At 37.5% G+C, this 17,167-nt stretch overlaps 1 protein-coding gene across 3 annotated transcripts in view; it reads right to left on the reverse strand.

The window, feature by feature from the left end:
* USP24 (ubiquitin specific peptidase 24) overlaps positions 1-17,167 on the reverse strand; it is a 135,881-nt gene that overhangs the window by 74,197 nt on the left and 44,517 nt on the right. For all 3 annotated transcript variants that reach the window (XM_055304866.1, XM_055304867.1, XM_055304865.1), the window contains exons 8-18: positions 14,650-14,715; positions 12,098-12,172; positions 11,348-11,506; positions 10,170-10,284; positions 9,867-9,970; positions 7,653-7,760; positions 7,374-7,469; positions 7,120-7,281; positions 6,877-6,924; positions 1,481-1,588; positions 514-663 (exon numbers count right to left, since the gene is read on the reverse strand). In XM_055304866.1, the coding sequence (XP_055160841.1) occupies positions 514-663; positions 1,481-1,588; positions 6,877-6,924; positions 7,120-7,281; positions 7,374-7,469; positions 7,653-7,760; positions 9,867-9,970; positions 10,170-10,284; positions 11,348-11,506; positions 12,098-12,172; positions 14,650-14,715 (1,191 nt within the window). The remainder of the gene's footprint in view (positions 1-513; positions 664-1,480; positions 1,589-6,876; positions 6,925-7,119; positions 7,282-7,373; positions 7,470-7,652; positions 7,761-9,866; positions 9,971-10,169; positions 10,285-11,347; positions 11,507-12,097; positions 12,173-14,649; positions 14,716-17,167) is intronic.

A 17,167-nucleotide genomic window follows, 5' to 3' on the forward strand; every position in this document is an offset into this window, starting at 1 on the left:
TCATATAATTTAGCATAAAATAAACATGAGACATCTGTTTATAAGGTGACAGCACAATGTAGTGGAAACTACTTCATCAAGTCTATTATGAATTCCAGTTGACTCAGGATGTCAGTAAAACATCATTTCAGCAATCTCAAAGTAAAACACCACAAACTCACAAGTGATGAGTTAAGATTTTTTTCTAATTTTTAAAAACAAATGTTGCTAATAAATTTCCCACAGGATTGACAATTATTATTTTAGATGAAAAACAAAAGAAAGGTGGTTATCTTTATCACTTTATCGTATGTATTTCTTGGGTAATTTACTGAAAGATTTATCCACAAATAACAATTTTCTCTTTTATTTTAAAATGATTATAGTCAAAACACAAAACTGTTTCATTAAGACAAAGCTACCTTATGCCACCTCTTTTCAGAATTGACACCCAACAAACATTATTTTATAGTTCAAGTGTAAAAAGCCAAAGGGATGCTGTAAATCATGACACAAAAGCACAATGCCAGATACCTCCCGGTAAGTGTAGCGGCCATCCACCAGTGTTGAACCAGTTAAGCCTCCGGGTCCAGCAACAGCGGCTGCAAGTCGATGACAAGCTATCAAACTTCCCGTTACTAATTTTACAATTTCAAAATTTTTCTTCAAGTCTTGAATAATGCTCTTGGCAAAAACAACAAAAAAATGGTATGAGAATTTTCAGTGATTTTGTCAGTTTAACACAAGCTTCTGTTTTAGCATGTGGTCCTAGGTGAGGGAGGGACAGCAAATATAAGGGCATCTTCACTCCTATTCCTACGTCTAGCATACACATAACTAGAATGAAGAGAATTAATAAACTTCTCTAATTTTTTGCTTTTAGAGAGTTTGGGTTTTTTTTTTTTTTTTAAGATTTTATTTATTTATTCATGAGAGACACAGAGAGAAAGGCAGAGACACAGGCAGAGGGAGAAGCAAGCTCCCTGCGGGGAGCCTGATGCAGGACTCAATCCCAGGACCCTGGGATCACGCCCTGAGCCAAAGGCAGCCACTCAACCGCTGAGCCACCCAGGTACCCCTGGGTTTTTTTTAAAAGATGACTTTCAAAAGAACTATTTCAGTGCTTATGTACTTCCCCTGATCTTTCTTCTGAAGTTTCTCACACCAAGGAGGCTCCAGGTCCTTAAACAATCTAAAGATCAAATGTCTTTACATCTTTCCAAACAGTTTCTAAAATACTATTCTAACTTTTAAAAACTGGCATAATCATTCCAATAAATTAAGGAAATGAGTTCAGGATATATCAAAAGAAAAGCTCCATTAAAATGAAAGCAGAATGATGTTTAAACTCAAGATTATTAGAGAATATAAATGAACTATATTAATAATCATAAAAATGTAAAACAGCAACCATAAAACTCAACATAAATCTCTTTATGTTTTGTTATTTTAAAAGTTGGGTCTGTAACTATATACTCATCAGATGGGGTTCTTCTCTTACCTTGTCTTGCTTTTGATAGGTCTGTTTTATAAACGAGCGGGTGATCTCGTGGAGCTGACGCAAAGCTGGCACCACCCACACAAACTGGGGATTATTAAGCTGAGATGACTAGAGTTAAAAAGAAGTTACATTAGTTAAATCTCGCAATAAACGGCAGGCTATGTTTATTAGCTATAAAAATTTCCCAAGTCAATTAGGTTTTATGGCTACACATTCTATTATTTTTCTCTTCACACCGCTCATTTAGAGCTCATCTCCATGCATTCATAATTCAGTCTTCAACTTCTTACTCTGCATGCAATTTCCTAAGGCCAAGAATTGCAAACAGGAGTGGATGTGAAGTGACAGTAAATGTACAGGGGTACATCAGCAAACAACAGACGACAAGGAATTAGCAACTTCAGAGGATAGATGAAGTAGCATGGGCTGCTAGGATGTGTTGACGGAATGAAATAAACTGATGGCCAAAATCTACCATGGCTAATACTGAACTGGCTGGTAAATAAAATTGTATAAAAATATGACTTTCTATAATTATATGATTAAGATACCAATGATATGATCAAGATACCAATAGTGGTTTAATATTCAAGAAAATACTCGTGGTTTGCTTGTATGTCCTAGTTAAAACAATTTTGCAAGAAGAGAGTTCTATTTTTATTAATTATTACAGCCACTTTACATTTATACTTTATATTTTTCATAAGACTTTCAAATATTATTTCTTAAGCTGGTACATGACAATCCAGATCTTTCACAGTACATATCTGAAAAGTCTGCTGTTTGTGAAATAATCTTTAAAAAGAGAACTGCTCTTTAATACATAGCCCCTTTCGAACTAAGACATTTATAAAATTTGGAAGACTGTCCATTTAACACTATTAATCAAATTACCCATTAAATCTCTAAAAAACTGAGTAAAAGTTTTAAGTCCTTAGCCTTTATTTTAAAGGCTGAATTTTGCTTCTATTTTTAAAACTTCCTTCATTAAGTGTTACTATTACTATAAGATGAAGATCTTTATGAGGTGGAAAATACTTTTGAAAAATATGCTTTCTATCTCTGGCAGGAAAGCATTGCACTACCCAGTATATATATGAGAGAGAGCTATCATCAAAAACAATACTAGTTATCTTGAGGTTTAGCCAATCAATCAGCAAATACCATATTTCCTGGATTCTAAGATACAGGTTTTATAAATTTCAACATTTCTGAAATTGACACGTCTTACAATTTTGTCAAAAGTAACTTAGCAGCCACTAGGTGTAGGAATGAGTTCTGACATAGCTGTCCTTACCTGAGTAATGTGTACCCTTAGCTGCATATGAAAGGTACTTTGTTCATCTACCCGTTATTTTAATTCTGACTCCATTTATAGAGCACCAAGCAAGGATGGCTTTTTAACTTAAGTTTAGATCACGGATTTTTTGAACTCTTATCAAAAAGATGACACTATGATGTAACACTGACTAGCCTGTCCTGTCAATTCAACTAAAAGCAAAGAAAACTGCCAATAGTCTCGGTCTAAAGCATTTCTCACAGCCAGGAGAATATGGTGTGACAGACTCATACCCTATGAAGGGCTTTGTCACCCAGCACTAAATGTCTCTATCCAAAGGTGTACCCATAATTCAAGAGAAGCTATTTATCCTGTAGTATATACAACGCAACTCCATTAAGGAAAAAAGCAGCTTGAGTTTTACAAAAAAGGACAAGGACACAAAAATATATTTTTCCCATGCCTCAAAATGATACCATCACTCTTAGAAATTTCAGAGGTCAAAATCACTACTCTAGATAATGAAAAGCACTGTGCCAGCGACGCTGTGCATACTGGTCAAAAAGAGGCTTAGATTCGGACTCAGTATGAATTTAAACAAATGAATGGTAAAACTAAAATGTGTGATTTCTTTTTTTCTTCTTCCCCAACTTACAAGGTCTGTGATGCAGAGGTTGCAATCACGGGCATCTTAGAATCAGAGAAATAGGGTATATATTAAAGGCCAACTATTTGCAAGACTAACCTATGTATTTCAGCTAAAATATAAAAGTTACAAAATGACAAAGAATAAAACTCTAAGGGCTTAAGTCCAAACTCATACCTACCAAAAGAATTATAAACATTAGGATATAAATATGAATCCTTCAGCAAATAATCGGATATATTAAAAAGCATCACTATGACAAACTAAGTCAATTATGGCTAGAGTATCTTTAACATAGAAAATCACCCTTTGAAAGTTGCTCACTATCCAATAAAATAAAGGAAATCATATAAAATCGGAATTTAAAAACTATTTTTGATATAACCTTTCTAAAGTTTAGCAAACAGGAAAGATGTCATTTATTCCATTGTATCTATGACACTATGTCGCTAAGTTACAAGAAAAATTTAAATTATTTTTCTCCAGTTACCAAAAGACTGTGGTGAACAATTAAAATGAGCATATTTGGTAATGCCTGGTAACGGAGCTGAGGTTTCATAAGTAAGAGGTGACGCTATGTCCAATGAGACACTCAATGTTAGATGAAGCCTCAGGAGGTCAATTGGTGCAGCCTGTAAACCTACGCCTAAATCCTCACTCACTTTTGTTAAATGACTATTCTCTTAGTGTCTCCTGTGACGAGGAAGTCAGGAGGCAGTGCATTCGATGGCAGACTGGTCTCATAGAAAGTTTGCTGCCCTCTTATATTGAAAACATGCCTCCCGTGACTTCTTGGGAGACATAAAGTCAGTGGAATCAAACTTCTCTCCCACAATCTAAGTCTGGAGAACGTGTTCATATTCTTTCTTGAATTCTCTTCCCAAAGCTCAACATCCCCACTTCCTCATCTATCTTATTCTTCCAGACCTAGCCATTTACCTAGATTTGAAGCATCAATTTTTGCACAGGAGGACATTTATAAAAAAGTATTTCCTCCTGTGCTTAACCACATCACTGTGAGACTGTACTGAGGACCTCTTGCTACTTTTGCTTTCAATTACATGTTTGGGCAGGTAGAGGCCACTCTGCTGTTGGTAAGCAATGATTTTAGAGTCCTCACAGGGTGAAGGGGAGGGTTCAGAGGAAGGACGGGCATCTACGTGGGAGCTGCCAGGCCCTGTGCTGGGGGAGCCTTAGGAGAATGGCTTAGGGCAGATGCAAACACCGCTACTGGAGTAAAAGTGACTTTTTTGGTTTAGTAAATTTGTTTTTTAAATGAGTACATTTAAACTTTTTAATTGAAGGAAAAAAGAAGTGAAATAAGAGGGAGAGGGTTGGGGGTAAACAGCGGAAGGTATAAAGGAAGCAAAGGAAAGAGGACCAAGGGAGCCAAGAGCATCCTGGCGGAATCTACAGAAATAAAGTGAAGAAATAAAGGGCAGAATTTCTGAACACAACAGTGGAGTCTGGGAATTTTAAGAGTGTCAAAAGCAGAGGGAAGGGGAATCAGTGGGGGGAACAGAGGTAGCTGAGGGCGGGAGGGGGGTAAGAGGTGGGTGATCTTGTCTTACCCTTTGCTTAGTTTCTGTGTAGCCTGGCAGGGAGACATAATCCCCAGTCAGCCCACCTTGCTGCCTGGCAGGAAAGGGCATAGCATAGAAAAACACCTTTAGTGGCAGTATATAACTCACCCCCCTGCCTGGAGTCATACCCAGGGGGCTTTGATCTTCCCACTGCCCCCCTCAGCCGTGTGTACTTCCAGAGAGCATCTGTGAGAGCACTTAGTTCACTACAAAGTGTTATGTAAATGCAAGGTACTGTTACTTGGAATGTAATGATGGTCGTCCATCAGAGTTTCTACTGGGAGCAGTGGGAGATAAAAAAGGAAGAGTACGTTTATCAAGTCTCACAAAATGACTCCAAAAATAGCCCTGCTGCTCTGAGTTCTGTCTAAAACAACAGGCATGAGTGAAGTGACTGCAGAGAGGCAGTAAAGATTCAGGGATGCCGCTGACTGGGAGAGCGGAGTACTGCTGGCCGAGCAGCACCAAAGAAGGAATAGACTGTGGGAAGGGGTTTCTGCTTTCAAAAGCCATTTCCCTGCAGGGAAAGAACAGTCTCTTCAGCAAGGACACCTCACATTTATAAAGAAATGTAGCTGTTAGTGGGAAGAAAAGACTCTTTTTCTACAGATATCTTTTTCCTCTTCATCATCACTACTGAAGGATCTAAACTCCTCATGTAACTGGATGAGGTTCAAGCATAAAGACAGAGGCTACAATAAATTATCCCAACTGCTGAACTGAGGAAACTGGAAAAATTCAAACTATATCTGAGAATGACAGCGATGTTGTTGAATTAAAGGAATGATTCCTCATAACCTGAGCATCATCAGCTCTGGTCTGTGAGTGACTTTAAAAATCTAGAAAGCTAGATTACATGTTGAAAATTCACTTGATCAAATTTCAGTGTCAGAAATATAAAACATCAAGGTCTTAAGTGTCCCCAACTAAACTTTGTAACCAACTATCACTAAAAGCCCACGGAATCACCACAGTCTCTTAACATGATCTAAGAGTCTCTGAATCCACCAATAAAAATTAGCAGTATTCAAGATCCTTTAGAGAAATACGCATTAATGAAAGCCAAGAAAAATGTTTAACCAATGAAACTACTAAGCCACTAGCTATTCACCAAAACCTCTTCTTACATTACAGTAAAATTTTAGCAATCGCTTCCGCTACGAGGCTCTTGGACTGGGCAGCCTGAAAGCCTCGGCCAGAGGCGGGCACTGCTCAGGGAACATCACTCTACTGAGCAGTTTTGCAACTGGCCCCCTCGGAGCACATGGACTGGATGCTGAAGCACTGGAGTGACAGGAGAGCTGCAGTCATCACTGTTCAGTCTGCTAAACACACTGTCAAAGCACAGCCCCTAAAAGTCCTCAGCAACCTGGAGGCCAGAGCCCTGAGGGGAAGCCTCCCACAGCAGTCGCTACCCAAGACCACCTTCTAGCATCAGACCCCAGCAGCAGGACTCACTAGGAATTTATGAACACCTCTGAACCAGGCACCTGAAAAATGACCCTGTGCCAGCACTGAATGAACCTCTTTCTTCCCTTTTCTCTTCCTTCTTACTCTTATGACCTTCCTCCATTTCTTCCTCATGGCAGAAAAACGGGCAAAATACTTATGCAGAATCCATTGTACCTACTAAAGTTGTGCAGACTTTCCATTTAATTTACAAAAGAAAAAACTACATTAAAGGTCTTAGAATTTTATGGAAACAATAGAATGAAACTACTCTGAATGTGTGACCTTGGATTCGTAAATATTTAAACAACAGTTTCTATCTGAACATTACTCAAAGAAACACCAAAATAGACTATTATCTTAAAATTATGATATTGCTTATTAAAAGAAATTATTAAATTAGTATACCTTTTAGGCAGTTCCATCTGTAAATTCTTACCTTGAATCCATCCTTCTTGTTTTTTTCCAACCCTGACCATTCTCCAGGCTGAAATTAATTTTAAGAGAAAAATAAGTGACCTGGTAAAAGGGGTACCTATGATTTCCCAATCCTGGACTCTAAGGCAAGAGTTTCCAGGTAGGACATTGAATTTAATTTACATAATAGGGCTAAGAAAATTATTTGGCTCTAATTACAATACTATTATTCTGATAACAAAACCAGACCAAAGATAAAACCAACCCTTTTAATATCTTCGATGCACTTAATGATGTAGCTCCTCTTGATTGCTTCTTTCACCGCATACGCATCACTAAGGATTGTCAGGTGCTCTTCCAAGGCTTGCTGAATAAGGCTACTGGGCAGGGTTGGAAGATGCGCCAGCTCCCAGAGTACATCTAACACCTGCAATGATGCCACACAAGATGAGCCGGCCCCAACATCAGTAAGACCACATGAAGTATTTGTAGCTGGAAAGATTAATTTGATTCTCCTGCCTTTCCAGAAGTGGTCTCAAAGCGAGCCTCCCGGCCTATTCGTCCGATCAGACTCAACAGCTTCTGTCTTACTCGATCACTTTCAGTCTCCCAGCTCTGGGGAATGGAAAAGACCAGACAATCCAATTTTATCAAATGGGCAAAACTTTACATTTGAGTTAAAAAGGTTTAACAAAGTAAGAAGAGTACATTTAGACACTGCCAAGGCAGAGGGGGGAGATGTCAAAATGAGCTTCTTTTAGAAAAACTTAAAGCAAGCATGGTCGACTGGTTACATACCTTCTGGATGAGAACAAACAAATGATTAAGCTGATCTGAATTAAATTTGACAGCTGCTGCAGCAATAATAGTATGGATGTTCTCGATCACAGTAGATGATTGTCCTGACTGGAAAAGGAAACAGTGGAGGAAAGTTACATCCTGCAACTTGGAAAAACCCTCACACTTCCCCCCCAAGCAACTGACAGAAGCAAAAGCAAAACAGCAAGATAAACTGATTCTAGTCTGATCAGCATTCACTTGCTTGATAACATGGGGGAAACTATAGGAAGCAACCATTGTTAATGGCAATCAGTTGACCTTGTTCACATTTCTAGCAGCATTAAATCTTTAAAAAGATGAGAATAAAGTTTTTAACTTGACATATTCATTTCAAGAGGAGAGCAAAATATTTTCAACTGGCTGCATAAGAGTCGAACTGATTACAGAACAAACATATTCGCTTCCAGCACTTTATAAATGAGCTTGAGGGTCTCAGCTGAGAGCTCTTTCTACCTCATTTTTTATTTTGCTTCTAGATACTTTATGACTTCAATTAAGATTTATTTATCCCATAGGCAGTAAGTCTGCTTCAGATATGTAGGCCTTGTGGTCAACCTTACGGTCAAAACTCATTTTATAACCTCAAACATGACTCTATCAAACCTTACTGCTCACCATGACTTGAAAGGCAGAGACTTTTTTAGAGTCAGTCCTCTAAGAATCTGCTCAGTATCTACTATGTATAAATATTCATTGAATGTAGTAGGGATATACAACATATACATCATGGTCTCTAATCTTTGACCTTATGTGGATTCAAAACTCACACTCACAAAAAAAAACAGAACAAAACAAAACAAAACAAAACTCACACTCACAAAACAACATCATACGAGAGTATTCAGCTACAGTCGACATGGAAAGCACGATTTATGGAAGCCAAGCCTGTTTTCTTTCAGTCTTGCACCTAACTTTCTGCTCTCTGCTGCCTTTCCTCTACTAGCTATGCTCCCATGATGTTCTGCCCATGAGAGGTGCTGCTGGGAGATGAGGTCAGAGGAAGAATGAAGTGTTGGTCCGTGCCCAGGGAGTGGACACAGTGCTGGCACTGGTGGCAGTGAGGGATTTCAGCAGCCCTGGTGGCAATGCCACCTATTTGGCACCCCAGCATCTGCAGTAAAAACACCTCCCAAAGCAGCTTCCTTTCCTTAGACTTCACATCCCCTTTCCCCATTCTGTTACTCCAGCATTCCTACTTCTCTCTTTTGCCCTTCCCCCCCAGCAACACCTTTGTAAACAAGCCCCTATATCCAACTCCCTCTGAAATACCTAGTAGAACTTCTGTTTCCAGACTAGGTTCTGAGTGATGCCGTGACTAAGGGTAGAGTCAAGGTGAGCTTCAGGCCTCCTTCTGGCTTAGCAGCTAGACGAAGGCTAATACCATTACTGAAATAGCCTGGAAAATGACTAGGTGCTGACCTACTGAATTTGAGATGCCTATGAGATGGCATGCATGAAGGCGCAATAGTTATGCGTCTAAGTATAAGGCACTGGACTGCCAAGAAGAGGTCTGAACTGAGGACACAGTTCTTAGTGTCAACAGCACCCAAATGCACTCAAAGCCGCAGGAGGAGAGGAAACAGCCTCAAGGGAGATTACAGACTGAGGAAAGGGATCAGGTTTGCAAGAAACTAGTATTTACAAAGTAGAAGAGAGTTAATAAGTTGGTAAAGGAGACTTAGGGTGCCAGGAAAATGGTGGGGAAGGGAGTCCAATGGACTATTAACAAAGTGAAGGAAAAGAAAAGGCAGGGGTGTGGTTGATTCCGTAGAAGACGCAGTCTGTGAACTCAGTAAGCAGGAATCATCCTCACGTAACACAACTGAACAGGAAAAACTCAGCCATGAAAACCGATAAGCAAATAGAGACTGACAAAAGACACACGTTCTAGTGCTGCCACTAACGGCTGCGTAGCCTGCAGAATGGCTTTTCATTGTTTAAATCTGAGAAACAAGAATATTTGGCTCGCTCAGTTGTTCCTCAGCTTCTGCGTAGTGCAATCCCTTTTCACATACACAACTTTGACAGAAGCCCCAAACTGGCGAACAGATTTGAGTAGAGCTGCCGTGGCTGGAGCAAGATAGAAGTTCCATTTCCCTGCTCATTCACCACCCTCCTCCCTCTCCTGACAGAAATGTTGGAAAGAGGCAAAAATAATTCTGATCAACTTACCTGTATCTTCCAAATTTTAGTGAGTTCATCTAAAGACAATTTACTGCCCAAGAGTTCAATAATCCCTTTTATACGATCACAGTATTGTGCTTGGTCTATGTTGCCTAAAAGAAGAGACACCCAAGAGGCAGACAGATACAGTGAACACTGACTTTCTAAATACAAGTCTATTAATTCAAAGCAATATTAACTTGCTATAGCATTTAAAGGCTAATACAGTCAAAACATTTTCATATTTTTAATATAAAAATGTGATATTTATAATTATGTCAGGAAATGCTTTTTTTTTTTTAAGCAACTTACCTTCTAATGCAATTGACAGAACTGAGTTTTCAACCAGCCAATCTAACAATCTGTCTGTATCTATAGCATTCTTCACAGATTTGGATAAAGTGCTATCTTCTATTAGTTTAGTTACCTAAAAAGACAGGATTGTTGTGAATGAATCTAGTGCAAATATGCGTAACCAAAATCTACACATTTTTGTACACATATCCTGCAACTTTTATAGGATGTATTAAAGGCCAGTTACTGTAATAAGTTAATAGACTACTTATGATCATGGAGCCAAGAATGGCACTCCTAGGGATGGCTCAGGGAAGAGCATTTGACCCAAACTTCAACCAGGGAACCACTGCTAAATGGTATTCCTGGGACCAGAGAGAAAGTACCAGTCCCTCCCCGGTAATGGGGCTATCTACGGTCATGATGTCTACCACATGAAAGATGTCACTCTGGAGGAAGAGGGAAAACAAGGCCAACATGCTCAGAAAAGTAGGGACAAGACTTGGAAAGAGTCTTGGCAGTGGTGAGGTCTCAAATTCTAGTTCCTGCTGCCCACACATGTCCCATCCTTATATGGTCTAGCTACTCTACACTTCATTCATGTGAAACAAGTTAGCCTTCCTCCATTAAATTCCTCTTTTGGCTCCAGATGGTTCAGAGAGTTTATTTCACTTGCAGCAAAAAAATTATAATTAATACAGAACTTCAGGAAAAATAACTGGAATTATGACTGAACTATACTGGCTCCACCTATACTCACTAAAACCAACTATGTTCAGATGAAGTTTAGGAAGCTATAGGATAGTACTTCTAGCATTTTGCTTAGATCAACAGTTGTAGTCCTTTTGTGTTTGTCCCAACCCCGGTGAGAATGCTTGGTTAAAGGAAACACCTATCTGAAACATAACAAGTAAATCTCAAATGGTCTACTCCAAGGAATTATGTTCTAGAAAATTTCACATAAACACTAAATATTTCAGAGAATGAATTTTGACTGTAACATATATAAAAAGATCACATTAATAAACAATTAAAAACCTGTATAACAGTTTATATATGATCACTGTTACCTTTTTTATATGATCATAAAAAAATCATCCTTCATTTCCCAACATTTTTATATTAATGACCATAAGTTTTGGCAGAGTTTAAAGAGTCTGTGCTTTAAGTCTTCTGGAAAAAAATGCAAAACTTACTTCTTTGAGGGAATTCATTTTGGCGCTAAAATGTGGTGATTTTAACATGCGCAGTAGGATGTCTAATCGAAGGTCGTCTACCACGGTCACTAGATCCGGTTGGAAACGCATGCAGAGTAACTTGATGGCAGACAAGAGCTCGGGGATGCTAACCAATCTCTTTTATTAAAAGCACACACAAACAAAAAAGGAACCATGAAAACATTTTGATCCCAATTCTTGTAACACACACAGGAACACAGGACATTTTCAACGGCAATGTTTGGTGGTATCTGATACTCTATATGGTCAATTAACTAGTTTGCTTTTAAACAAAAGTTAGCATACAGGTGAGCCAAGGGAAGGGTCCTGTGAGAATTTCAAGGTCAACAAAAATAAATCATGTTAAACTTAAATGTTAAAATTGCTTTAAAACAACTTTGGATAAGCTTGTAGTATTGAATTATTTTAAAGCTTCTTCAGTGCTATGACAACTACAATATGATCTAAATCAACATGTTAGTAAAATTCTGAATGGTATCCCTTACCAAAATCTCTAAATTCACTCTACTGATAGATTTAATACCTACCTGATGCTTCAGAATATTGGTGCTTCAAAAAAAGCATTTTTTGGTTAGAAAATATGTAACTAATTTGATGTGAGTTGTAGAATCCAAAAGAACAATGACACGTGAACCTCGCCCCAGGTCCTGGCCGTGCTTCCAAGGACAAAAAGGTGCTGGGGCCTACCTGGCTGGAGACAAGATTTACCTTGTCTTTGAGGTCCTTCTCCTCCACGCTCCGCACATCCTGTATTGTAGTAAGGATGACCGGGTCTAGCATTGGCTGCAGAACAAAAGTACTGCACTTAATAAAGACTCCTGATTCTGCCCCAGAACTAGAGAGGAAACACTTCTTCATTTGCATTTCACACAGGAGAAAATGCAATGCAAAGATCTCAATTCCAGTATCAGATGCCACAGCTAGCTACTACCATCCCAAGTAGGCCTTTAACTGACTCCATGCCCCAGCTCCTTTGATATCACGTGGGTGCAGTCCCTGTCACTGCTACCCTTTAAGGGTCCTTTTATTTTTTTAAATGTTTGGTTTTATTTAATTTTTAAAATTTTTTGCCAATAGAAATTTGATATTTCTATTTTTTTACTTCAAATTGTTATTTAAATTCTAGATAGTTAACATACAGTGCAATATTGGTTTCAGGAGCGAAACTGAGTGATTCTTATAAAGGTCTCTTTAAAGAGCAACCAAAGACACATAAACTAAAACATGAAGCACCAGTATTTTTGTAATAAAGTGAATATTTTGCATTTGATTTTAACAAATTAATATAAGCATGGAGCACCAAAAAAATGTACTACAATATTATTTTTGTGTGCTTATGTAAATAAGGACTTGAATGGAGACTCATACAACACAATGTTCCAGAAAGGTAGCATAATCAAATAAGTGACTCTAAATATTATGTGAAATGTAGGAAAATATTAGCTAGGTCTAAATGCTCACTTCCATCTAAGGAAAATGATTTTTAAAAGTTACCTGGTGATAAGAGAAGACACAATATTTGGCTGCCAAAGCCAAGAAGACATTAGCAATGAATTAAAATGACATCAGGAAATTATCCAAATAAGAGTTTCTTCCTTTATACAAATGCCCATTGTATAGAGAGGACTGGGGGCTATAGTCCGCAACACTGGCCCTGCTTCTCACAGCGGCTGAGATATGTAGCAAGTGGTAGATACAATTGTTAGTTTGTTAAGTGATATAATGTGAATATGGTATGAGAATAAATTCATGGCATGAACAGATTGCTGAATAAATGTAAGGTTGGACAGTCTGAAGTAATTAAAATAAAGTTAAATATGCTTTGGTTGGAAATTCAATACTTTTTACTGTCTATTAAATTTGAAAAATTCTATCAAATGTAAAATTTCTAAAGAATGTAATATTAATTAGTAGTTGGAATATTTATGCTGAATTTCTTTCCATAGAGCAATGCATGGGTAAACAGCATTTAAAAAGCTAATCCTGGGATCTCTGGGTGGCTCAGTGGTTTAGCGCCTGCCTTCAGCTCAGGGCGTAATCCTGGAGCCCCGGGATCGAGTCCTGCATCGGGCTCCCTGAGTGGAGCCTGCTTCTCCCTCTGCCTGTGTCTCTGCACCTCCCCCCACCCCTGCTCTCTTTCTGTGTCTCTCATGAATGAATAAAAAAAAAAATCTTAAAAAAAAAAATTAATCCTAAAAAAATCTAATCCTAGCTCTGATTATTAAAAGCCAAGTATTAAATTATTAATAATTATTAAATAAGTCATTTTGCCTCTTATACTTTAGTGATACTTTAGTGTTTCAACTACAAAAGTAATGATTATGTTAATAAGCTGAAAGAACACTACATGTTTCTAAAGTACTTAATATCCAGAATGAAGAAATACATAAATAGCCATCTGATTTCATTTAAAAATCTTGCAAGTTTACTCTGACATTGAAAGAAAGCACTTAACACTTAGAAATGGTAGAAATTTCCGAACCTACTAAAAGGAAAATCTCATCTTCCTTGTTAAAATGGCCCTAGTGAGATATAAACAAGGAACAGTGCATACAAAAACACTGCTCTCAAGGACGTTATGCTTTCAATGTCATTTATAGTGACAAAAAAAAAAATCTGTGAAAGTTACAGGTTTCATGGACATATTTACAAAGAAAATAAAAAACGAAGGTATTTCAAAGTGACACTTCATTCAGTAAAACTTGTTAACTGAAAAGGAAAGGAAATAAGAAAGCATAATAGGCCTTAAGCATTAGAAAATGGACACGCCCAGCTTCGACTACTGGATAACCTATAGACAGTATTACCATCTGCAGTAGCAGGAAATCAGAGATGGACCGTTAGGCTACTCTTCAACAGTCACTTAGCTAGTAAGCCAGCCCAGTGGGTTGCTCAACACTGCTCTAAGTTAATACATAATGGCACTGAGTCCTTAAACAATCTTGTGAAGGGAGCTGGAATGTATGCAGCCTATTCTATAGGTAAGGAAACAAAAATACATGTGAACATATGTAAATTATATTTGACAAAAGGATATGTTGAAAAGGGAAATAATCTTAAATATGAGATGTCTCCTATACCTTAAATTATTAATCATATTTTAGTTATCTGCTAATCTAGTTATATTTTTATTAGAAAAATTGCTATTCTGAAACAAAGCAGTTACTCTGGATTAGGTACAACTTTGAACAACCTGATAAAAAGATAATGGTGACCGCTGGTGTGTTTTAAGTCCACCTTTCCAAGTGGACTCATCTCACCTGAACCACCGAGGAATTGAGGTACTCCGCACACACCCCTAAGGGCTGCACCAATGCTGACACCGCCTGAAAACAAGGACAGTACAGGTGAGACATCAATGTGGGAGGGCTTTTTCCTTTTGGCATTCAACAAATCCTTTTTAATATATCAGAGACCATCTGGAATGGTAACTTGATCAAGTCATGAATGAATGACCAGGCAAACCATACTCCTGGACAGGAAGAATTGATATAAAGATGTCAATCCATTTAAACTGTTACAGAAATTTAGGGATGCCTGGGTGGCTCAGAGGTTAAGCGTCTGCCTTCGGCCCAGGGCCTGATCCTGGAGTCCTGGGATCGAGTCCCACATCAGGCTCCCTGCATGGAGCCTGCTTCTCTCTCTGCCTATGTCTCTGCCTCTTTCTGTCTCTCATGAATAAATAAATAAAATCTTAAAAGAAAAAAAAACTGTTACAGAAATTTAATGTAATTTAAATTATAATATGCCAATAAAACTTCTTTGAAGGGACTGGATGAAAGATTTTTAAAGTTTTACAGAATACTAAAAATTTTTATTTGAAAAAGGAGAGAATAGTTGAAGGAATGAAATGTGACTTCAACAACAAAAAAATCAAAAACTTCCATGAGGAAAATTATAAAACTTTACTAAAATACATAAAAGAAGGCCCAAATAAACAAGGAGATGCCATGTCTATGAATGGGAGGGACCTTTATGGCAATTTTCCACACACTGACCTATATAAATTTAACACAATTCCAAACATGATCTCAGTGGGATTTTCTGCAGGACAACCTGACATGTTGACTATATTCAGAGTCAATCTATGAGAATGATCAAGAAAATATGAGAGAAGAAGGATGTTAGGCAGATTGGCACTACCAGTGATGAAAACAGTGGAGCAATTAGTATACAAATGGGCAAAAAATGAACAGATGAACAAATTACTTAGACAGAAGTTCAGGAACACACGTGGGCTTTGACATGTGATAGAGCCAACACATCAAAGTAGTAGAGAAAACTGGGATTAGTCATTAGAGGATCTTACAACAATTAGTTTTCCATTTGGAAGAAAATGAAATTGGATCTCTATCTTACATAATATATAAAAATAAATTCTAAATGAATTCAAGAACTAGGTATAAAAAATAAAACTGTAAAAGTATAAAATGAAATGAATATTGTTATAACTTTGAGATGGGAGAACACTTCCTAATTTCTTAAGCCATTAAGGAAAAAAAAAATCACCTACATAAAATGTGAAAGCTTCTATACAGCAAAAGATACCGCCAATAAAAATAAAAAGAGAAGGGCAGCCTGGGTGGCTCAGCAGTTTAGCGCTGCCTTCAGCCCAGGGCGTGATCCTGGAGACCCAGGATTGAGTCCCGCGTCGGGTTCCCAGCACGTAGCCTGCTTCTCCCTCTGCCTGTGTCTCTGCCTCTCTCTCTCTGTGTGTCTCTCATGAATAAATAAATAAAATCTTTAAAAAATAAAAAAATAAAAAATAAAAAGAAGCAAAAGACTGGGAGAAGAAATTTACAAATACATAAAGCAGACATGGCACTGATATGTTGAACATAAAAAGAATTCTTGAGAGTAACTCAACACCAAATTAATCTAAATAACTAGGTCAATTTATAGAAGAAATGCAAATAGCCAACAATCACACTATGAAATGTTCAAGTTCACAGGAAATCAGAGTACTACAAATTAAATAATAAAATGCTATTTATGTCCATTATAATGAAAAATTAATGATGGAAAATATTCAGTACTAACAAGAGAACTAGGAAAGAAGTTTATGGGAAAACAGACTGGTACAAGCGCTTTGGAAAGAGACTTAAAACTACTGATTATAATTAGAAAATGTATATAATCTTTAACCCAGAAATCCCATTTTTCTAGGAATCTGTCCTTCAGAAATGGTAGCATATGCTCATAAAGACAAATTTATATGGGAAGCTCTCTGTAAGAGCAAAAACTTAGAAATAATCCAACACCCATTAATAGATGACAGCATCACAGTACAACAGTTGCAGGAACACATGAGAGCCGTTAAAAACGATGATAGCATTGACCTGGAAAGATGTCCACAATATGCTGTTAAATGAAAATATGCTACTAGGTATAGGTTGATTACAATTCAGTTTTAAAGAAAGAAAGAGGAAAAGAACGGGTGCAGTTATATTTTACATAAATTTAGGAAAAAGTCAGAAAGGCTATGCATTAAAAATGGGTAGCTTATTATCTAGCAGGTAGGTATATACATGTGGAGTGGGGGGATAGGCAACTTTCATTCTGTACTTTGTACAAGTATTTTTTACTGAGGAATTGTGAATGATGTTTTCCTCCAGTATTTTTCAAATTCAAAATTATGTAAATATAAATGTAAATGTAAAATGAATGCATTTACGTGTACTCAGTGGCCTCAATTTATTCTAGGACATAATCACCTCCTTAACTGGTTGGAAAGCAGGCATTTACTGTGAAATTTTAATCCTACTTGTTTGCTAAAAT

The sequence above is a fragment of the Nyctereutes procyonoides genome, unplaced genomic scaffold (genome assembly GCF_905146905.1).
Source record: "Nyctereutes procyonoides isolate TBG_1078 unplaced genomic scaffold, NYPRO_anot_genome, whole genome shotgun sequence".
Taxonomy (NCBI): Eukaryota; Metazoa; Chordata; class Mammalia; order Carnivora; family Canidae; genus Nyctereutes; species Nyctereutes procyonoides.